The following is a 22,348-nucleotide window of genomic DNA, read 5'->3' as shown; positions in this document are numbered from 1 at the left end:
AAGGTGTTGTGCCTCTAATTCTAGAAGTGCAGCTAGTCACACAGGGCCTAGGGGTAGCACACCATCAGCACCAGGGGGGGGGGGGGGGGGGGGGGGGCATCATGGTCATGCCTCATGTTGAGTGCTACCCAGGGAGCTCAGGAGTCCTACCCAGACCCCCTGGTGCTATCTGAACTAAGTTACTTAGGCCAAGCTAGTTAGGGCTGAAGCACTCCTGAACATACAATGGCTGACTGAAGGACTACCTGAGCTGTACAATGGCCCACTGAGTGAAAATGCAAAATAACTGTTGGACCCTAGCTGGGCCCCGCTGCAGACATCTGGATCACCCACAAATCCTCCTAGTAGTAGTACTGAGTACAATCAGTCACACTCATAAGTTAGGGCCAAGGCTCTCAGGCAGGTGAGGGAAATGCAAATATTAGGAATCTGTGCAGGGTGCATGCTTCAAGGGGCATCAGGGACTTCAAACTTAGCAGTAGCAAGATTGTAAGCTTCCCGGAGAGAGAGAGAGAGTGTGTGTGCAACTCCTGATACATTTTCCGAGCCACGGTACTGTAAAAAGCCCGTGTATAGGCCCCCGGGCGTATAGAATAGCAGCCTCGATTTCCTGGGCGTATACAAGGGCACGGGCGTTATTTTGGAACCGGGCGTATACTTGGAATAGGGATATCAGTAAGTATTGGGTATCGGTACCTGTACATGTACTGGTGTTGCCGGCATACCTGGGCGTATACATGGGCATGGGCGCTATTTTGAAACACAAGTGTTGACTTCCCCTGACTGGGCGTGTACACGGAGGGTGGGCGTATACAGGGGCTTTTACGGTATGAGGTTTGCCGACAGTGAAAACTCACATCATGTGCCAGTGTAGTGTTCCTCTCTTGCCACAGTACTGTCATAGCTATAGAGGTTATCCAATTATGCCATCAGTTGAGATGCTTTGGCGAAGTCGTGGACTCACGGCACACCGCTCGGCTGCGCTTGCACTAGCGACCCACTCTGCACGCATGGCCGCGGCCCATAAGCGAATCCGCTGGCGCACCCCGTACATGTATACTTAGCGCCAATACCATGAACCGTGACTGCGGTTCCGCTGACCCCCCCCCCCCCCCCCCTATGACTGAGATCATTCGCATAACCTCTGTACTGGAGCATAGTGCCCAGCTGGGGCCCTTGGTGGGAACGTCGCTGATTCAGTCATCTCCTAGACAGGAGGCTAACATGTCTTACTTTTACAAGAGATTTAGCTCTCTACTGGATATGGTAGTAGGCTGGAGTCACGGGTAGCACGATTGCCAAGGCCAAGAGTACTATTGCTAGTAGACTACAGTACCTCTAGTCTAAGCCCTTGCAGGCTTGCTGCATCATGCATGTTTTTGTTTTTTTTTCTACAAAATCCACATATCTCCAGACACTGGGGTGAATGATGGAGTGTGGTGGTGGGGCCCATTAAGCTTCGCCGACGTGTGCATTGTCATTAGACTAATGACAATGCACATGCATGACTGAGACAGCAAGCTGGCAAGGGCATAACAGCCATAAGATCAACGATGGACCTGATACTTGTCACAGTGATGCTTGACGATGAGGTCGAGGTGAGACTTGTCATTGTCTTGATAATATCCTGACGCAAACCGTACTACTGACTGTAGACTGGTATAATATGCTAGCATTTGCCTGATAGGTAACATGTTTTCACGGTGACAGGCACTGACAGTGTGAACAAGGCGAGGGCGCACTGTTGGGAAACAGTGAAGAAGTGGAATCATCGACGTGAATACATGCGATAGTACGGCACACAACCGACTCTGCATTACCAACGTGCAGGCAAGGTTTCTGCCGGGTATGGTGAAGGCTTACCCATGGCCGCACCGGAACTTCACCAACCTCCGGTCTGCAGTGAGCACCTTCTCACAATAGTAGTCATTGGTGGTGACCGATTTTTACTGTTGAGCGGCTGACGAACTGAGAGAAGGACGCCATATGCAGAAGTTGGCAGGAAATGCACAGACGCAACGAAATTACAGACCCCAAAAAAGAGCAACGACAGGCAACCACAGTCAGAGGATTGTACCTAGTTACGGCCGGATTTCAACTCCCAAGTACTAGATCAGGGAATTTTCCTACGCCCCGCCTAGAATAATGAAGGTCCGAGCGCCGCATACCAGGGCATTGCCCTGTACGGTTCAAATGGTCGCAAGACCGAGACTCTACCAACCGGTTTATGGTTTATAATATACAGTGCTCCTGACTACAACCATCATTGAATTCGGTTGGCAGAGTCCCGGTCTTGCGACCCTTTGAACCGTATGGGAAAAAACCCCGGTTCGGACCCTCTTTATTCTAGGGGGTGGTCAGTGACTTTGGAATTTTTTGTTTTTGCTAACACAACGTTGTTGTTGACCACCAACGACAACAACACTACATCAGCAAAAAAACAAAAAAATTCCAAAGTCAACGCAAGACTGGGACTCTGCCAACCGGATTATGGTTGAAGCCAGGAGCACTGACTGTGTGTCCTCGCCTTGTATTTTGTAAACAAAGTAATAAGTAACATGCTGTCGAAATCGAAACTGACTATTATGGCTGGAGTCTTGTAGTAGTCGCCATGTACGTAGTGTAGGCCAACCCAGTCGACCTGGTAGACCTACCCACCACTAGCCACTGCATGCACTGCAGTCTGCATGCTTGCATGGTGCTGTTGCGGGCATGTGGCACCCACGCCATGATGTCAGTGCCTGCCTTGTCACATCTTCATACTACATCATGATCTCTGCACACCCTTTTTCACATCTCAGCATTATGTCTGTGCATGTGTTCTGTTGTGACTTGTATGTTGTAAGTCTGTTTTTCATACAAACCACTAAAATCTAGACAGTAGACCTACCACAGCACCAGCTACAGCTAAGCAGAGTCAGACCAAGATCTCCGACGTAAATAATTCAGCAAACTGCAATAAAGTCGAGGATTCCTCTCCTGATCCAATTTTCTGACCACATCTTCTATCCTTGATAGAAGCAGCTGTGTGTCGTATTCAACGTCTTATTCCTTGCTATGTTTCGTATCTGTGTTGTCAAGATCTGAATTCGTTGTCAGTTTCGAATTTCTCACCTCAGTAAAATATGCTTTGTTAGTATCGTTGTGAGTGATGAGTTCAGACCCAGAGGAAAATGCGCCCAGTCCTTTAGGACCGGATGATGGAAAGCGGCCTGCTGAGTGGCAGAAGATATCAGACAGCATATATCTTGTGGACAATGGAAGGACGAAAAATGGACGGCTGGACAGAAAAATGCGCTGTGACTGTGATTTGGAGTACGATGACGAAGGAAAGCCCCTTGAAGGCTGTGGAGAGGACTGTATCAATAGGCTGCTGATGATAGAGTGCAATCCCAAGTCTTGCCCGTGTGGAGAATTCTGCTCAAACCAGCGCTTCCAAAAGAAGCAGAATGCACCAGTGGAAGTCTATCACACACACTCTGCCAAGGGCTGGGGTTTACGTGCCCAGAGTGACATTGCTGATGGTGTATTTGTGCGTGAGTATGTTGGTGAGGTCTGCTCGTTTGTTGAATTTCAACGTCGAACGGAAGAGTACCATGAGCAGGGCCGCCGCCACCACTATTTTATGACACTGCGCAGTGACCAAATCATCGATGCTACTCTACGCGGCAGCGTATCGCGCTTCATGAACCACAGCTGTGAGCCGAACTGCGAAACACAGAAGTGGACGGTCAACGGGCGCTTGAAAGTTGGTTTCTTCACGAAACGTGACATCGCTGCGGATGAAGAGTTGACGTTTGACTATCAGTTTGAGCGCATTGGCGAGGGTGCTCAAGAATGCCACTGTGGTACGCCATCGTGTAGTGGTTATATCGGCGGTAAGCAGCAGAAGTCGGAACGCGGTAACGTTGTCGTCATCCCGGGTGGTCGACAGAGCAAGAAGTCGCGTGATGCCAGCGGTGACGGTGATGACGATGAGGCCGCGGGGGCCGTAATGGAAGACGAGCTAACGCGTACGGTGCGCCAGTGCTGCCGCGGCGATGGCCAGGGCCTGGTGCGAGAGGAGGACGTACTGGTGTTGTCGCGAGTCATGGTGACGGCTGACAGCACGGAACACCGCATGCTGGTGCTGGAAGCCCTGCTCAATACGCACAACGACAAATGCCTGCGAATGTTTGTCAAACTGCAAGGACTCTCCCTTCTCTGGAGCTGGATGGTGGATCTGGAGGATGGCAGCAATGGGCCGATGGCAATGCGTGTCTTAGAGGCCCTAGAGCATCTGCCTGTCATGAATCGAAATGTGCTAAAAGACAGCAAAGTGCTTTCTCAGGTGACTCGGTGGTCGGAGGCGCAGATGAAGCCAGTCCCGGTCAATGGCACTGTTGCTGATGCTGTGTCGTCTTCTGCGAATGTGGCCGCTGCGAAAACAGTCGGGGAGACTACATTCTCATCTGAATCATGTGTGGAGAATGGAAATAGGCAACCTGATAGTGCTATGAATGTTGACTCCGATTCACTTCAGGCAACGATCACCCCGTCATCCTGCAGTGACTCTGGTGTTGAGTCGCCCAGCAGCAGCATAGAGCATGCCAACCCTAGCATTGTTGGAGGGAGTGCCGAGATGGACGTCATTAAGCAGAAAGCTGAACAGCTCTTGGAGAAATGGAGCTCACTGAAGGAAGTATATCGGATTCCCAAGAAAGGTGCTAAAGGGCCTGCTGCTCCTCCGCCTGCTCCTGGTACTCCTACAGCATCATCGCAGCCACCGAGTATCGCCCCACCAAGAGACAGTCCGCATCTGGATACTCTCAGTTCGTATGAAAGAGAGCGTTTACGTTGCAAGATAAAAGAAGCTCAGAAATTGGTACAGCGAGCTGTACCTCGCCCTGCCCCAACCCCAGAGGGTCTCCAGCAAGTAGCCGCATCAGTCCTCGGCCTAGCTGCTGCTGTGAAGCTATCCCAAGTAGCTGCTGTAACCCAGGCTGCTGCTGTTGCGTCACAAGCGTCTGCAGTAGCAGCAGCAGCAGCAGCAGGTGGAGCATTACCCACCGGTGCCGGTGTCCTGGGTCCCGCTCCGGGTGTACGGTCGGTGATACCTCCGGTCCTTGGAGCTGCCGCGCTGGCCGCAGGTATTCCGCCTCCACCGATTCTGTTCACTAATCCAGCAGCTGTGACAACACTCTTGCAGTCAGGTCTCCTGTCGCATGCTATCTCACCTAATCAACAGCCGCAGCAGCAAGTGCCGATACCCGCAGTGATGGCGGCAGCGGCAGCTGCATCCGCCGCCGCAGCAGCAACTATACCGTCCTCTGCTATCCAACAGCAGCAGCAGGGTCAGCAACCCGTACAAACTGGCACTCCTGTAGTAAACTGGCAGTCGTCTCCACCGCCCAGAAGACTGCCACAATACTGGCGATCGGCACAGGACAGCGAGGGCAAGACGTATTACTACCATGTGGAGCGCCGTGTGTCGCAGTGGGATTTCCCTATCAGCGACGGTGCTGATGGTGATGAAACTCCTCCATTGCCAACGGAGCCACCCACCGACGATGAGTGCCACACGCCAGATGAAACACCTCCAGCTAGTGATTGTGGTACTCCAATGGACTGCTCGTTGACGAGCACCATTGCTACTTTCTCACCACCAGTAAGAAAACTTTCCAGTACATTACAGTCGCAGTCCAAGCCGCCCCAACCTACCTCAAGTAGCTCAACTCCCAAGCGGAATTCCTCTAGCAGCTCGAGTCGGGGAATGGATCTAACACCAGTTGAGGTATTGCTTCCATTCCTAAGCTCTATGTCTGTTGTGCATGTACATGTGCTGTCACTACGTAGTCTCACTGCAGATTTACACCCACAGGCACTAGTATCATACAAGACAGCTTACAGAAGAACCTTCACTACCAGTCACAGTGCTGAATACACGGCATGCAGAGCTTAGTACAAACGAAAATCCGGTGGAAAAAAAAGTGATTAAATGTCTCTCTACTCACGAGTTTCATGCTGAAAAGCACTCATCGGAAGACTGGGGCTATACTCGGGGTTGTGTGGTCTTAGTCACTATAGGTGTTGTCCCATGGCAGGTATGCAATGCTAGTGTTTCAGCGCGAAGGCTGTGTAAGTGATCAGTATAATTATAGTGCTATGCGGGTGGAGTGGGGATATACATGTATGACACCGACCAAGGCGCTACCGGGTTGCGGGGCAGAGGAGAATACAGGCAAAATGCTAGTCTGGTCATTGGGGCTTGGTGAGAATTGGCACCAGTGAGAATTGGCGTTGTCGGCAGCCATGTGAACTTCCGCCATGTAAATGATTTCATCTCTTAAACACCGCCCCCGTTAAGCGGGCAGGTTCCCTTGGACCTGCAGTTGCGCATATGCGCCTAAAGCTGTTCAATGAGGTCCAGTCATGTCACTCGAGTACATGCTGGGCGTTGCGCAGCCCTAGACCTGCAAACGAAATGATGCAAGGCGCAAGCTTGAGTGTCGCGACTGGATTTCATTGAGCAAGACTGTACAGTCATGGTAGTGTGTGATGTTTGTGCAGAGCTGACAAGTCCACCGCTGGCATATGGCCGCTCCAGGTGTAAGGCCCTGCCACCGTGTATGATTGTGACACTATCCATTGCAGTGTTTTCTACCTTACCACATACTCAGTAATCTGGTGTGATACTATATTTGCCAAAATATATCCGGCCAGTGCTGCACATGCTAGTCGACTACCGGCACTGGCCGGATTTGTTTGGTAATATATAGTAGTATAATAGTACTCAATCTGCGGACAGCATGCTGTTTCGTTCTTTGTGAACTCATCAGCGCAGCACAGAGGAAATGAGGCCGAACCTGATAGCAATGGAAATAAAAAAATTCCAATCAGGCCCGAACGTACCTTGCCAGAGTGCTCAAACTGACAAGTCAGTGAGCTCTGCGTAATAGTATAATAGTAGTTATCCTGCTGAATCCTTTTCTATCCCAAAATCACCATTCTTTCTTCTTCTTCTTTTTTTCTTCTTTTTCACTATCAGTCATCTGACTCTGCCTGTGTGCTTGTGAATGTGTGCCATGGCTGCAGCTGCGCCAGCTGAAGGAAAGCTTCAGGTCCGACCTGTCGAAGCTCATCGTGCAGCTTCTCAACCCATACCGCAAGCCGGACTGCAAGCGTGCTCGTATTGAGAATGACGGCGACTTCAAGCATCTCGCACGCAAGCTGACGTTCATCGTCGTCGAGAAGGAGCTGAAGGGCAAGTCCTGCTACCAGCTAGAGTATAGCCCGTCGGTACGTGCGAAGACCCAAGACTTTGTGCACTCTTACATGAAACGCTTCAAGGAGAAGTACATCCGATGTTGACGATTGTGACTGTGCCCCCGCCTTAACTCACCGGACTTCAGAGAATGTGCTCTCTCACTGCTACGTCCACTAATACCCCCATAGCCTCATAGAATTTTACACAGAAAGACGAATAGATCTTGGTGGCTGCTGTTGTAGCTAGCACAAACTGATGCCATGCTATACTAATCATTGACTCGCAGGCTACTTGCGTGCTGTCTTGTGCCTGACATGATATTAATATAAGTACACGTCTATTTGAAGGATCAACTCAAATGCCCATGCAATCACGAGACCATGAAACGGCTAGGCATGCATGCGTGCACATACACTGCTCGTTTGGCTTCACGTTCTCTTTTTTGAAATCTGCTTCGTTGCGTTAAGTTAGGTAGCTGTGTCGCGCTGTTGAGCAGTGCTATGCTGATTAGTGAGATATTTTCTGACCATAGGTTTTGCATTCATTCTGTTCAGTCTTATTCTTCTGCGGCATGCAGAAACTACAGGAACAGTATGTGATTTTTGACTCTCCTTCAGTTTGGCCCGTCTTCTCCTATCCGTCTGGTTTATGCTCACTTCCATATGGTCTTGATTATCGTTTGAGGAGTGAGAGAGACTAAAGTTCCTCACTCTCCCCATTTTCTTTGTGCTTTAGCATTCTTTGATTGCAAGTGTGTGCGTGCGTGTATCTGTGCGTGCGCATGTGTGTGTGTGTGTGTGTGTGTGTGTGTGTGTGTGTGTGTGTGTGTGTGTGTGTGTGTGTGTGGGTGTACATCTTTATTATCTTTAGTACTCTTTCTTGCCTAGGTGTGTGTGTGTCTGTCTGTCTGTCTGTCTGTCTGTCTGCCTGTCTCTCTGTCTATCTATCTCTCTGCCTATCCTTGTCTCTCACGGTGTGTCTCTTATCTCTATGACTGTGTTTTACATATTTTTTATACTATAGCACTGCAATGGTGTATATAACATCTAAAACATAACTTGAAAGGTGGCTTTGTGTGCGTGTGTGTGGAAAGCGGGTGGAGCTGTGCAGGTGTACACTGTCAAGTGACTAGTCTACATCCAATGGGAATTAGCTGGGTAACAACTGGTGTGGGCGAGTGCATGCGTGTACATGATTGTGTAGTTACCCAATGCTGTAGACAGCAAGCTGTTTCGGCCATAAAGGCCTCATCAGTACAGCCTTTCTCGCCCACACCAGTTTCTCTCGCTCTCTCTCTCTCTTTCTCTCGCTCTCTCTCTCTCTCTCTCTCTCTCTCTCTCTCTCTCTCTCTCTCTCTCTCTCTCTCTCTCTCTCTCTCTCTCTCTCTCTCTCTCTCTCTCTCTCTCTCGCTCTCTCTCTCTCCCTGATGATACCAGTAGAGGTATACTGGCAATAGCACCGTACAGGGCCGTAGCACCGTACAGGGCCGTAGCACCGTACAGGGCCGTAGCACCCAGTCCAGTCGGAGAAATCCCGGTGCTACGGCCCTGCAATAATCAGCCATGGTAAAATTATGAGCTAGTATTCCCATTATACATGTGTCATATCAAGAGTCCATATGCACTCTTCATTTTGGTCATATCCTTTATTGCTGAACCCACAAATTTTATAATTTTTAATTGCGATACAGATTGTAAAGAACCATTCGAGGTAGAAGAAAAAGTCTAATCAGGTAGTTTCAAAATACCACTTCCTGTGTAGGAAATGTGTGCCGGAGATGAGGCAAGTAGATCTACGCGTAGGTCTGAAATTCTGAATCCGGATTGACCAAAATAAAAAGGCAAACATGTGCACCGGCCCTAGGGAGTAGTAAGATACCAGTATTTTACTACTCCTTGGTGAGGACCTTTCACGTGGAAGCTGCGTTCTTGTGCATGTGATCGATTCGAAAGACGAAACTACATTGTACAATCATGTACAGTATTACTACTTTTGTCAGTTTTGATGTTTTTGACTTTTGGTCTTTTCACTTTCGTAGTTTCACCATATCAAAGGCATATGTCCATGAGCTGAGCTGAGGTGAGCTACAAATTGTAGCCAGAATACATAAGAGTACTCTTGATTGTAGTAGAGAGAGAAAGTGAGTTGTGTTACCTCGTTCATTGCCCACGCACTGTTTGTTTTTATCATTTATAGCTGGAGCAAAGCACGTCGAAGATACATGCCCACTATTTGTTAGCTAAAGCTAAAATGCCTAGGAAACTCTAGTCTAGACGAAAGCCCCAAGACTCAACACCAAAGTTCAGCACTGCACTGCAGGCACTTGAACTAACTTGAAGTCATTGATTCCTGTCAACTGAACGCTGGGAATTGGTTCGCCTTTCTCTCTAGCTCGACAGCTGAAACGCGGTCACTCGAATCGGAAGAGCATTCACATTCAAGTGTATTTTCAACAGAAAGTGGTTCGGTACTCTCTCCAAACGCCTCAACAGTGAGTTCACCTAGTTCTTGTACTGAAATGTTTGTACATGTTTGCAGTTTGGTGTTCCAATTAAACTGTTCCCCAAAAGAAAGTATGTTCATGCACTGACTCTTCGTGTTGAGACTTGAGAGGTTGCTGTGCGTGCTGTAGTCTATTATAGTCTCAACATATTGCATGAAGCGAAAAAGCGAAGCATCATAAGTGCGCTCACTCCACAGGGATTCAGTACTAAGTCTTCACTGTGAATCTAATTTCCACAGCTATCTTGTCTTATTTCGGCTAATTTCGTTATGACCGAAGTGTATTATTTCTGAAATTTGGTATGAAACATGTCCATGCAACATAAAAGTAGTAGAGCTCCCAGAAATCGGTATGACCACTGCGCCAGACATAAAGTTTAGGAATGAATCGCTGACACACAAAAGCCCAAAGTCCAGAAATCGCGTTTTGCGAACAACATTAGTATTGCTTAGAAGTTCCGACTTCGGCGGTATTAGTGATGAAGTTGGTTGTTCCAACGAGGAACACACGCTTCCTGCCGAACTTGACACTTGACTGACTCACGGCTGCCATCCAGAGCACATGAGGAGCACTTCGCACCTTCCACTCAGCAAACCTGCAAGAAAGCACCACTCCCTGCTCAATACAGTGTTTCGGGGAATTCGCCCCTCATCAGTTGAGCTTGAGTTTGCTGTGGAAGATTGTGCCTGAAAAGCACCACTTATAATACAAATGTAGTGCTCTCCAGGCAAAACCATCACCAGGGATACAAACTTACAGAGACACTTTGTTTCCAGCGCGACAAACACCTCGTGAGGCCCCGGGTAGCAGCGTGAGTCAGAGTCGCTCATGGAGCTGTGCTAAACAGACGTTGAGAGCCGGTAGCTATTCACAACGCAACAACAGCTAGTCGCACATCCGGACCTCATTCCCTGCATCTGAAAAAAATCCAAAACTTGGTATGCGCAACTATCTTATGCCACAGGTGCTTGGTATCATGGTGGACGCATTTCTGTAGTTATTGAATTCTACCTTTGTGAACTGTGTGTTCAGTGCTGCTAGTGCGTGTTGTATTGACTACTGAAAAAACCATTATTCTAACGGGGCACATATAAACGATTTCCTGAAATTGACTGGTTTACGTGTACCAAAGGTAACGATTCTCACTCCTTCTCAACGCTCAATAGCAACAGAATTGTATCGATTTCCGGATAACGATTTCTATTTTAACGACAGATTTCTCCTCGTTAACTCGTTAGAATTAGCACTTCGTTACAAATATGGCTTTTACAGTATTCTTACTACGGTACTGTGCCTCTTTTCTAGTTACTTGCAGCTTCTGTTAGCCGTATTATTGGTGCATGACCAATGTCTGGTGTATTACAGTATGTACTCTTGTGTCTTCACCTATCCCTGTACAGTGGCAACTTCTGAACCAGCATCAGACATAGATATTTCGGACCATCTCCAGAGCGTCAGAAAAGAGGTATGTATGTGCACTGGTAGCAGTCTATTCGGACCATAACCTCAGAGTCCCAGAGCTGGTGAGGCCGCAGTCACGATGAGGAAAGGGATCATAAGGTTCGATGTAGATCGCAACGTGAACTTTGTATGCGTACACCTTGAACTAGAACAAGAGAGAGAGAGAGAGAGAGAGAGAGAGAGAGAGAGAGAGAGAGAGAGAGAGTCATAATTTTCAAATTTTGCCAATAAGGTCGAGCATAGCGCAGTATGGCACTTACAGCCTTTGACGACAACTGAAACTGGCCGCGTGCATTCAGCACAAGCCACTTTGATGGCTGATAGTGACTGAAACCCAAACAAATTTAGCTGTTTCCGCAAACAGCCAACATGGTTGACTCTCACTGTAGATTGGTGTGGAGAGGGCTTAGTTGGTTTGTACACCATGTGAACAACATTCTTGTGGGAAATGAATCAAGGATGTATGGCATTTAAAAAAATCCATGTATGTCTTTTTCAGGGTGATGATGGTGATGGCCCAGGCCAGGGCTGAAATAACGATTGAGAATTTCTATTTACCTTTATCTTGCAATCCAGAGACGGAATTTGTTGAAGTATTTTCTTATTTCAGCCCTGGCCATCATCAGCATCACCCTGAAAAAGACCTACTTCGAAGTACATAGATTGTTTTAAGCATGTAGGTCTTGACGCGTCCAGAACAGTGCTGTTCAGGATTTCTGCTCTACGTGGACCAAGCCATGTGTGTTGCTTTGCTCTGTGCCGTTGGTGTGTTAGGCGACTGATGGCGTCAGTTTGGTTGGAGAGTGTGAGGACGTCGAGCAGCTGAGAGCTGACTACAGTGCCGATGACCAGGTCTACCAGGGAAAGATCACCGTGAGTCCTCAGCTCTGTTGTCGCTGTGCCAGTGCCTCCTGTCAACTGAGGTGACCATGGATACTGATGCAGACAGACCTTGCTCTGAAGTTGCTCGTCTGGTCCTTGTTTTTCCAGCTCCATTGTCATCTGGTGGAAATTGGCTAGAGCAGATTTCAGATTTGTGGTAGAACACTTTGAGTTTGGGTGCAGTGCAACACATTTTGTTCCCATGTGTCGTGTTGCAGAGATGCATATTACTTACTTCTGGTAACCGGATACACGATTTCCTTAGGTCTGGCTGTAAATTGCCTGTAAGAGATGTTTATTAAATTTTGCAGATTACCTGGTGACTGTGTGAGTCGATATGTAGCATGGGTGTCCCGGTAACCCCCGTTGGCATTGGCCTTTGGCGCTAGCAATTGTCTTCCATGGGTGTCGAATTGGTCGGTTTTGACTGAAATGTTTACTTACTGGTATGCATACTTTTTTGGGCCGTGAACTTTGATTTGAATATATCCCCGAAAGACTTTCAAAGTAGAAGAGAATTGCAAACCACGATGCCCAGCAGTGCATCAGCTATGCAGGTCTGCTTGTGTGTGGATGCGGGTGTGGATGTCGGTTATGTACATGTCCACAGAGCGTGGTAAAGGATTACAAGAAGATGAGAAGAACCAGGCCGGACGGAAACTGCTTCTTCCGGGCGTTTGCATTTGGCTACTGCGAAACATTGCTCACGAAGGCCGATGAATGTGCCCGGTTAGTAACTGTATTGTGTACAAATCATTTCTGTTTCCGATAGGTTTGGTGCCTGGTTCCCATGTTAGAACATGGGCCTGTGTGTGCGTGTGTGTGTGCGTGTGTACTCCGTGTGGTGTAGACCCGGTGTGCATTGGTGGTCAATTCATATGGCTTCGCCAGTTGTGTGGATTAGACAGTTATCTGGCGCAAGTCTTGATCTGTCTCATTCAGATCTTGTTCGCTATCGTTGCTATAAGAGAAAATCTGTGGGTGCACATCCAGTGCATTTGCAGATTTGCGTGCTTCTCTTGCGACGGGCGTATACATGGTACATGGTGTGTGCGTGTGTGTGTGTGTGTGTGTGTGTGTGTGTGTGTGTGTGTGTGTGTGCGTGTGTAGGGGTGAATGCAGTTGGATCCCGGGACGGATACCTTGATGCCATCAGTCCCTTTTCCACCCAGAGTTTGGGGATATCAGGGGGTGTCGGCCGTTGGGCGGTTCAATAGCCAATTGAGTCATCTTTCTAAGATTCCTTTTGAATCTCTCTCCCTTCTTTGGGGAAGACTCACTTGACCTGTCATGGCAGTGAGCAAGTACGTATGTGTGCGTGTGTGCATGTGTATGTGTGTGTGAGCATGTGCACGCATGCGTGTGTGTCTGTGCCTGTGTGCACCTCTCTTCAAATTCTCACGTCCTAACCGCACCACCTCCAGTTCACCCACATGTTGCCACATAGCCAATTACGGCAATGTCAAAGGAAGGGAAGAGAAGGCGGTATGCACCATAAAGAGTGTGGGCTGGGGAGCTTATGAATATAAATAAGGGGCGTCGGAAGGTATTTTATAGTGTGGTACGGTCAGCCATGTCGACTACAATTTACTCGTGGGAGAGGGTGGCTGAGCCGAAAATTTTGGAAATTTAGAGCCCATATCAGTGTATTATATTGATTCGCGGAGTAATTGGGTTGAAAAGTGGCACGGTCGATACCGTAGTGATCGTACCGTGTCCAACACCCCTGTGTTTTCAGCAACTGGGCAGTGGCCGACTGTCCAGATCTTGAGTTGTTTTCTGTAGCATTCTCAGTGAAGAAGATGACTGCTCCAAATGCTTGAGCTTGCGCTTCTTGTTGAAATCCTAAATATGCGTTATTCTCTTGTACTTGTTCATATTTCGTTCATTTCATTCTTTACTCTAGTGTGAAGGTTTTAGTCGAGGAGAGGAAGCAACAAGCATTCGCCCTTGGCTTTCCAGAGATGACTACGGAGGATTTCTTTGACACGTTCGTTTCTCTTCTAGAGACGATAGAGGGTGGAATGTCTGAGAGGGAACTGATAGAGGTAAATGCACTTCAAAGTTATATTGCTGTTAACACGATTCCGAAAGTAGGATAGTGGGGACCACAAGAAGATGTGATATTTGCCATAATTTGGGTAATGCGATCCTTGCTCGGATACGGGTGTCTTGGGGGGTATGACCGTACCAAAAAGCTGGAGTTTATGGACAATTCAAATAGCAATTCCAGCCTGGCCATATTTTCAGTGTACGTTCTTATAATGTAGAGACCTGATTTCAGAGAGAACTACCAAGAACGCCAAAGACAACAGTGAACATATGCGTATCCTTGCACAATCTGAATAACATATTCCACAGTGGTCAAGACCGATACCGAGCAGGCAGACAAATCTGACCTCTATCACGAAGGTCACGGGTTGCAACGGGTGCATCTAGCTGGCCAGGCTGAGGAATGTCTGCAGCAGGCTCATCACAGTCTACAACACTGTCAGCATGCGGAACATTAGCTGGGGTGCTGGCCGAATGACTAGCCACCGGTTTCAGACGGTCGACATTCACAACTTTCTCAGCGGTTCCACGGTGAATGAGAACAGTGGACGGTCTAATGAAGCGTGGAGCAGCCCAACCTTCTTCGTATCCTGGGAATCGCTTCTGATGGCGATGCGGGCGGCAAAACTATACATGATCACCAGCAGACAATGGTGGAGTCAGCCCTGCGATAAAGTCATCGGATTGTCAACCACACACCACCTGCACCGAGATTTAGGTGACCAAGATAAGAGCGCTGGTTTACGGTGCCTGTGTTTCATTGTTTGGACGGGTCTGTTTCGTCAGTACATTGTACACTCAACCTTGCGAATAGTGACCCTTGACCGGACGTGAGCGAAGTATATTTTTTTAAGTGTGCAATCAAACGTCTGAGGATAGTGGTCATTGTTCATGAGTTGTTGTTGTTACTTCGAAGTATATCGAAGGTTGTTAATCGCAAGGTTGCCTGTACATGTGATAACAATTCTGTGTATTGCACTACTGAATGGAGCGGGGAAGCAAGAATGCCACTTGTTGCTACTGCACACACGCTAGCAGCTTCATCTTAACTTGTGCTGTGGTGTGTTGTATTGTGCTATGCCTGTCCTCCCTTGCCAGTATATCAACAATGATTCTTATTCGGATTACATTGTCGTGACCTTGAGAATACTGGCATCAGCTGAGCTGCAGGCTAACAACGATTTCTTCATCAACTTTGTCCAGGGATTTTCCAATATGACAGAGTACTGCAAGAAGGTAAGAGCTGCAGATCACGAACACCATTTACTTTTAGAACGGAGGGAGGGCTGTCGGTGATCACTCCCAGCGCAAATTGGGATGGCATGTGAAGTTGTACCCGTCAATTGCAGCCCAGTGGCTTGGTAGACGTGTAGACGAGGCATGGGGGGGGGGGGGGACAGCAGCATGCACTGCAGTACGTAGTGCATGTACTTGCAGCACCAGACTTCCTGTGTGCACCACATCCCATTCAGAAACAGATACGGACCTTTGAGATTCAAAAACTCCATGTGAGATGAATTCAACCTCGAAAATGGGCATTCTACCGGTATGTTCCCGAAAAAGAAAGAAAACAACACCAACTCCAACCAAAAACTTTTCACAACCCCTTATCTCCTGCAAACGTACCTTGTGTTTTGTAGTAATTCTGTATAGTACTGTGCACAGCTCAATGTCTGGACCGCTAGCGGTTTCTACCTTGTCAGGTCTGCTCAGCAGAGCTCAGAGTCACTGGCCGAACCGATCGCAATGAAGTTCAAAGAAGAACAAAACATTTTAAGCTAGCTTGAAAGTCAGAGTGCTGTAATTGCGAGGAACACCGCAAGCCTACTGGTATATGCACTATGCACAGGTGTATGAAATCCGCTTTGACGCGTCTTGGGTCCTTAACTTGTTGGATTGTATGTCGTTGTTGTTGTATTCAGGAGGTTGAGCCCATGTACCTGGAGAGCGATCATTTACATATCACTGCACTCACTTCTTCACTGAAAGTGCCTGTGCGCGTCGTGTACATGGACCGTGGTGAGGGTGGTGAGGTGAACTGGCATGATTTCCAGGAGGATGCCGGTGCACCGGTCATCAAGCTCCTGTATCGCCCGGGTCACTATGACCTCCTGTACGATAGCGCGTAGCTCTCTCCCTCTCGATCATCCTGGTCTGATAGGTAGTGGCTGGCAGGTCCTTGCCATCTGCTCTGGCTAAGCCCACCCTTTGCTGCTGTTGCTGTTGTTGGTGTTGCTGCTGCTGTTATTGTTTTCGTTGTTACAAATCTTTATTCTCATACTGTTGTCGTCGTTGTCTGTTTGTTTTTTATTTTTCATTTTATTTTTTAGATTATCACCATCCTTGTTGTTATGTTAGACCGATTGTATGCTCTTAACCGCTGCGATTCTATTTTTCGCACCATCGAAAACGTGTTTTTTTTAAACCAAGATCATTTCTTTTGTACTATGTGTGTCTGTTTTATCAAGTTCCCGTTTGCTATCTGCTTCAGTGCCACGTGTACAGTGTATACAGGATGTTGTAACCATCTGCTGCCATGCACATACAGTTTTGATTTGTCATGTTCTGTGTAGTATTTATCATACTAATACCGGTATACGCATGTGTTCAGTAGACTAGTTACTCTGGCTGCGGACGTTGCAATCTGACCAGTTTGATGCTTGGCTGCTTCTGCTGGCAACAGGCCGTGCACGCGCGCCCCCTTGATCCGAAATGTCGGATTTTAATATCCACGACTCTTGCAGACGTATCGGTCACTTGCTATCACTTGTACATTGAGTTCCTACTGCTGTTTATCGTTGCCTGCGTTTTTGCTCTGCGCCTTATTTTATCCACAGCTGTAAATGCTCGTGCTATTGTGTTTTGGTTCTAACACTCATTTGGTATTTTGACATTCCGGTGATGTGCATGAGCGTTCCTCTTGAAATACACGTCAGATTTTCTGAGATGCGGCACTGCAGTCACACTTGCACCACATGGCTGAGCATGTAAACATAAGATATCACTGTGACTGCAGTCACGGCATCTCAGAAAAGCCTGACACCGGTCCCACGGTTGGTTCATTATCTCCCTCTATTTATCGGAGGAACACTTGTGTGCTATGTATGAGGTGAAGTCGAAATACATTGTAGTAAACAAAACAACCAAGATTCTCTACTGTGAAAAAAAGAAGAAGAAGTGTGAAAACCGCATGGCAACACCAAAAAGCTGGATGCCATCAAGAGTACATAACCATTGCCATCAACAGTAGATAACCATTGGTTATCATTGGTTATTGGTTATGTACATGCAACCATGTTTAATACTGTAGTTGTAGTACTTATTTGTCTGTCCGAGTTGAAGTCTGAATGAAGACTGCATGAACCGGTGCTACTACCAGTGTGCGCCCTATGTCGTGGCATATTTTCTTCTTGCCTGACACAACAGGATGATTACTGTCTGTATGTCATGATAGTGTGACGGTGTTGTGCAGCGCTGTCATGACAATCAGTCTGTCGAGTCATGTCATCACCGATCATCGCGTTACACGCATGCATGCGGCACTGCACACACGCCTTCATAAAGAGCTTTACGCGCTTGATATTCCAGCCAGGGGGACTAGCTCACATGGTAGAGCGCTCGCTTAGCATGCGAGAGGTACGGGGATCGATACCCCGGTTCTCCAGTTATACTTTTTTTTCTTCTCTTTCTTTTTCCCGTTTAGTTCTTTTCTGACCTGAAAACCAGAAGCTGGGGTCATGCATATACATAGTCTACGTACTTGAACAAATGTCCTGCTTTTTTTGTCTATTTTTTTCAGGGGATGGCCCACGCCTGGTAAGAATGCGGGGCCGCCGGTCGCCATGGCAAATAATAAAAATAAAACTGCACACGTTCGGGCTCACCACCTTCTCCGTGAAATTTTTTGTTTAGTCCACATGTGCATCATATGTACACGTGTAAGTAAAGTGTAGATCGCGCAAGGGTATTTTATGACTCCCTGGTTTGTATATCCACGTTACAGTTACCATTGGCTATACGAGTACTGTATACAGCTGTGCACACACGGCGAAACAAACGAACACAAGTACAAGCAGCTTCGCAACAGGCAACATCTTCATCCCACCATGCCATGGCCAAACACCCTGCTCAATGGTTCTGCGGAGACCTGCTTGTCAGCCTGGGCAATGGTTCCCCGTTTCGCGCAAACGTTTTACCATGGCTGTGATGATTATACCCGGTTTTGGGGCATTACTGCTCATTCATTAGTACCGGTGGACAGTACCCCGGTACATGTCGGAACCATAATAATAATTATTATGATTGAGTTGAGAGACTAGACGTTAAAAAAAGTTGCATGAAATAATAGATACAAGTATGTACAGAATCGGAAGAGGAGAATATGAGGTTTTTTTGTTTGTTTTGAAGCAGCTAGCTGTGCATGTGCACCTTGGGAAAAAATCCTCAGCACTTCCCCCGCACGCCTCCATCCCCCAGCACCAACTAACTATGCGATATTCCCACCCGCACATTCTCACCTTTTCTGATCACCACCATGACCTACATGTAGATGTACATGTGCATGTATAATGTCTAACACATGCTACCACCCACTGTATACATGTAGTACAGTATTTCCTTGAAAAAAAAAAATATATGGAGGTTGTTTTACATGAGAGAACCTATGTGTTTTATGTACAGAGTATATGTACAGAGTATATGATGGAGATATGCACAGGCTATCTTCTGTCAGTTTTACCCATGCCGCGCTTGCCGCTGAAGAGATGCTTGGGCATCTTGGTGGCGATGTGCCGATCTGCTTCACCAGCCTTGCCGTGCCGAATGAACTTACGCTGCACAAGCTTGGCCTTCTTGTTCGCCACCGTCTTGTCAGCAGTTCGGGAGAGGCCGGAGACATCGCGTGGTACTCGCGATGAGCTGCGGGAAGCACTGCGCACACGTGACTTGGACGAGTCTCGGCCACGCTTAGTCGGTCGAGGGGTTTCGGAGCGGCCACGCTTGCGCTTGCGACCGAATCCTTCTTCATCCAGAATGTCACTGGTATCCATGTCCATATCGTCATCATCGTACTCATAGTTGTCGTCAGCTGCTGCCTCAGCCGCTTCTTGCCGAATACGCAGCTTACGTGGAGCAACTGGATGATTGCGAGTGTGTTTGTCGATTCGGTTTCGTCGAATGAGCTGTCTCTGGTGGCGAATAGCAGCTACTTGCCGTCTGGTTTGCAGTGTCAATGCCTCATTCGGGTCCTGTTCCTCTTCATATTCACCCGCCTCTTCTCTAAGGCCTTCTTCTTCCTCCAACTCATCAAGACGCCTGGCAATGTCCTCATCGATGAAGTCAGCAATGTTCTTGCCATCAATGATCTCGGGCATGACATCATAGCGCTCTTCTTCATTCTTCAGGTTGTACTCACGTCGCAGGTCCAGTACCCATTCCTCACCAGCGTCCACCTCCTCATCACGCAGTGTGCGTGACTTATCGCCAGTGGTCATGGCCTCACGCTTAGCAGCAACGGCAGCTGGAATGCACGGTGGCCTCTGCTTCTGGTCACGAGGAGCTGGCTGTGCGAGATGCAGTCGGGATGTGATGGAAGTTCCCTTCTTGCCGCGCAGCTTTGTGTCGACACGGTACGCCAGCAGGCGATCACAAGCATCTGTCTTGCAAGTGGCAAGTCCCTCTTCTGTCATAGTTGAGATAGGCATGACAGGAATACCAGAGTCAACAAGCTCCTTGAGCTTAGCCTGGTGTTCTGCGGACAACTCGTCGGGCCGACGCACATCAATCTTGTTCAAGAGCAGAAGAATGGGTTTGTTGGCAAACAGAGGGCGGAGGGATGCAAACAGTGAGAGCTGCTCTTCCATGCTATGCCCACACTGCTCAGAACCGTCCAGGAGGAACAACACTGCTGCGCGCAAGTGGGCCAAAGCAGTGATAGCCTGCATCTCAATCGTGTTACGCTCCTCGAGGGCATGGTCCAGGATACCAGGAGTATCCACAACCTAATACACGGGGAAACACACAACAAAGACCACCACCGATAATAAATGCACAATACTGATAGTGATGTAGAAGTAAGCTATAGTCAGCTACTGCCGTTAGCTATAGCTATAGAATAAACAGCGTGAAGTTTCCGATTACAGTCTACGCACTGAAAGGCCAACAGTGACCCACTCAAAGGAGCAGGCCAGTGACCCGTTCACCAGTTTGCATGCTTCTACCAACTGCATCATGTGATGGAGTTCACTATCGAGCTTTCTACCAGTGCTGAGGTACTCTTGTGAGTGAAAGACATCTACAATTCTAGAAAGAGGACATGCGCGATTGTGTCACGTGAAATGCATGAACAAAGTAGCTTTCAGGCTCCGTGTAACCAAGCATCGAGGTGACTACTAGCCACAGTTGGACAAGCAAACGGTCAGACCTTGCAGTGATTTGCATCAAGTATGCATTTACCAGCAACAGGCCTCCTCAGCCATAGCTAGACCAAGCCTCCATTTCCAGATACTGTACGTTCATGCACAGTAACATCCGTCAAAACACAACGGAGACACTGACCTGCCAGCGAAGGTAGCGATAATCCATGTGACCAACGAAGAGTGACTTGGTTGTGAAGGCATACGGCTGGACTTCAACATCGGCGCGTGTCATCTTGTTCATGAAGCTGGACTTGCCAACATTGGGGAAGCCACAGAGGAGCAAGGTGCGTGTGTTCGGATCGATGGTAGGAAGACGGGACAAGTGCTGACGGACCTGGGAAATAAGGCAGGGAAGAGTAAAGGCATGGCGAGCAAAATAAATAATTCATACTGGTGTATAGAGCCAAAACACAACGCAAGGCACGATACCCACGGCATGTACTCAATAGTTCAATGAAGGATTGGAACGTGAGCCATAGAGGTCAAGGGCATTGCAACATACACATGCTGACTTTCCACACCTTAATGGTCAGCTGCGCACTTGAGCAGTTGCATATTTGCCGGAGTGAAGTGCGCACTTTAGAGGCTCAAACCTGAAGCGCGTGTACCAAACATACATGTATATTGAATGGGCTGAACTTTGGTCAAAATGGGAAGTGGGCACTAATACAACTACGGTATGTAAAAGTGAAAGAATGTTGTGAGAACTAGCACTAGAAGCAATGCAAACTTTGGCTATGGCCAAGCTGATCAATTATCGGCTACCCCAAAAAGTGCTTCGTTTTTACATTGAAATGCCAACAGCACGGTCATACTGACTTTTGTCCACAGCGGATATATGGTAGATGAGCAATTCGCACACATATGCGGACACAAGCACATGCAAGACACACACACACAGACGCGCGCGCGCGCACACACACACACACACACACACACACACACACACACACACACACACACACACACAAAAGTATGGCACACACCTCACTGCAAAAATTTTAACACGTACAATTTTCCAGAGGTTAAAAAACCAAAAAAAAGAAGAGCTTTTTACCTGCTCCAAGTACTGAAGACTCTGGTTCTGTCTCTTCATGATCGTACACATTCTTCCCAGAGCTGCACGCTTCAGCTGCTTACACCTATACAAAGAGTCTGAAAACTTCATCAGCCTCACGTAGTCCTTGGACACATTGTCAATGAGATGTAGCGCAGTATTGATCTGTCCCAGCGCAAGCTTATAGTGATCGCGGTCATAGAGAACATTCATCAGGTCAGCGTAGAAAGGATGGACATCATCCAGCTTCGGAAATTCCAAGAGGATGTTACTCAGTTTGTCATGGCAGTTCTGCTGGGTAAACTTGATCTTCCTTGTATAAAAAGTACGAATACGACCAATTCGGTATTGCCTGTGCACAACTGTTGGGGTCTTCCTCTGCGTCTTAGACAAAACAACATCAATGAAGTCCTTCGCCGTAGGAACTACAGTGATCTTCTTAAAATTATAGTGCGACATCTTTGCAGGGTAATTCTCTCCACCGAACACCCTGCTGAAATCCAAGATGAATGAAGGTGCACCAAGCACAAACGCAACTCAACTCCTACAAATACAATGCCAAAAGCTTGAAAAAAACTGATGCATGGAGCCGCGAGGTGGAGGACGCACGCACACCAACATCAAGCATGCGATCTACTTGCTTTCTCATGACGTAGTGCAATAGAAAATTGCATTGTCGATTATGTAATACAATTCGTTGCCAAGGTTATTGAATGGCGGCGTCCCGACTC

General features: G+C 47.8%; 3 protein-coding genes and 1 non-coding gene across 5 annotated transcripts; 3 read left to right on the top strand and 1 right to left on the bottom strand.

Annotated features, from left to right (window-relative positions):
• The first annotated feature begins 2,904 nt into the window (after window positions 1-2,904).
• LOC135815639 (histone-lysine N-methyltransferase SETD2-like) lies at window positions 2,905-8,303 on the top strand. The gene is made up of 2 exons (XM_065328960.1): window positions 2,905-5,773; window positions 7,075-8,303. The coding sequence occupies exons 1-2, from the start codon at window positions 3,152-3,154 to the stop codon at window positions 7,348-7,350; spliced, it is 2,898 nt and encodes a 965-aa protein (XP_065185032.1). The 5' UTR covers window positions 2,905-3,151; the 3' UTR covers window positions 7,351-8,303.
• Window positions 8,304-9,237: 934 nt separating this feature from the next.
• On the top strand, window positions 9,238-17,050 carry LOC135815638 (ubiquitin thioesterase otubain-like). Of its 2 annotated transcripts, none has more exons than XM_065328958.1 (8): window positions 9,238-9,386; window positions 9,638-9,737; window positions 11,150-11,214; window positions 11,985-12,083; window positions 12,703-12,821; window positions 13,999-14,140; window positions 15,243-15,380; window positions 16,067-17,050. In XM_065328958.1, coding segments are annotated over exons 2-8 (771 nt in total). In that variant the 5' UTR covers window positions 9,238-9,386; window positions 9,638-9,736; the 3' UTR covers window positions 16,274-17,050. The 2 variants fall into 2 exon arrangements, with proteins under 2 accessions (XP_065185030.1, XP_065185031.1); XM_065328959.1 differs by having other exon boundaries at window positions 9,245-9,325.
• Window positions 17,051-17,735: 685 nt separating this feature from the next.
• Trnaa-agc (transfer RNA alanine (anticodon AGC)) lies at window positions 17,736-17,808 on the top strand. The gene has a single exon. It is a non-coding gene; the product is annotated as a tRNA-Ala (tRNA).
• A 543-nt stretch (window positions 17,809-18,351) lies between these two features.
• On the bottom strand, window positions 18,352-22,185 carry LOC135815637 (GTP-binding protein 4-like). Its single transcript, XM_065328957.1, has 3 exons — window positions 21,618-22,185; window positions 20,700-20,894; window positions 18,352-20,143 (listed from the first exon to the last, which is right to left on the bottom strand). Exons 1-3 carry the CDS (start codon window positions 22,074-22,076, stop codon window positions 18,863-18,865), a joined length of 1,935 nt encoding a protein of 644 aa, XP_065185029.1. The 5' UTR covers window positions 22,077-22,185; the 3' UTR covers window positions 18,352-18,862.
• Between the last annotated feature and the right edge of the window lie 163 nt (window positions 22,186-22,348).

Source organism: Sycon ciliatum, chromosome 4, assembly GCF_964019385.1.
Source record: "Sycon ciliatum chromosome 4, ocSycCili1.1, whole genome shotgun sequence".
Classification (NCBI taxonomy): Eukaryota; Metazoa; Porifera; class Calcarea; order Leucosolenida; family Sycettidae; genus Sycon; species Sycon ciliatum.
The sequence above is the reverse complement of the archived record's forward strand: the minus strand, read 5'-3'. Positions and strand labels throughout refer to the sequence as shown.

Bases quoted from the DNA above. Each gene is read 5' to 3' on its own strand.
- LOC135815639 (XM_065328960.1), top strand. From the start codon at position 3,152: ATGAGTTCAGACCCAGAGGAAAATGCGCCCAGTCCTTTAGGACCGGAT. The intron at 5,774-7,074 runs GTATTGCTTCCA...CCATGGCTGCAG, and splicing joins TGGATCTAACACCAGTTGAG to CTGCGCCAGCTGAAGGAAAG.
- LOC135815638 (XM_065328958.1), top strand. The intron at 12,084-12,702 runs GTGAGTCCTCAG...ACATGTCCACAG, and splicing joins TCTACCAGGGAAAGATCACC to AGCGTGGTAAAGGATTACAA. The intron at 14,141-15,242 runs GTAAATGCACTT...CTCCCTTGCCAG, and splicing joins CTGAGAGGGAACTGATAGAG to TATATCAACAATGATTCTTA.
- LOC135815637 (XM_065328957.1), bottom strand. From the start codon at position 22,076: ATGTCGCACTATAATTTTAAGAAGATCACTGTAGTTCCTACGGCGAAG. The intron at 20,895-21,617 runs GTAAAAAGCTCT...CTTATTTCCCAG, and splicing joins GTCTTCAGTACTTGGAGCAG to GTCCGTCAGCACTTGTCCCG. The intron at 20,144-20,699 runs GTCAGTGTCTCC...CCCGTGTATTAG, and splicing joins ATCGCTACCTTCGCTGGCAG to GTTGTGGATACTCCTGGTAT.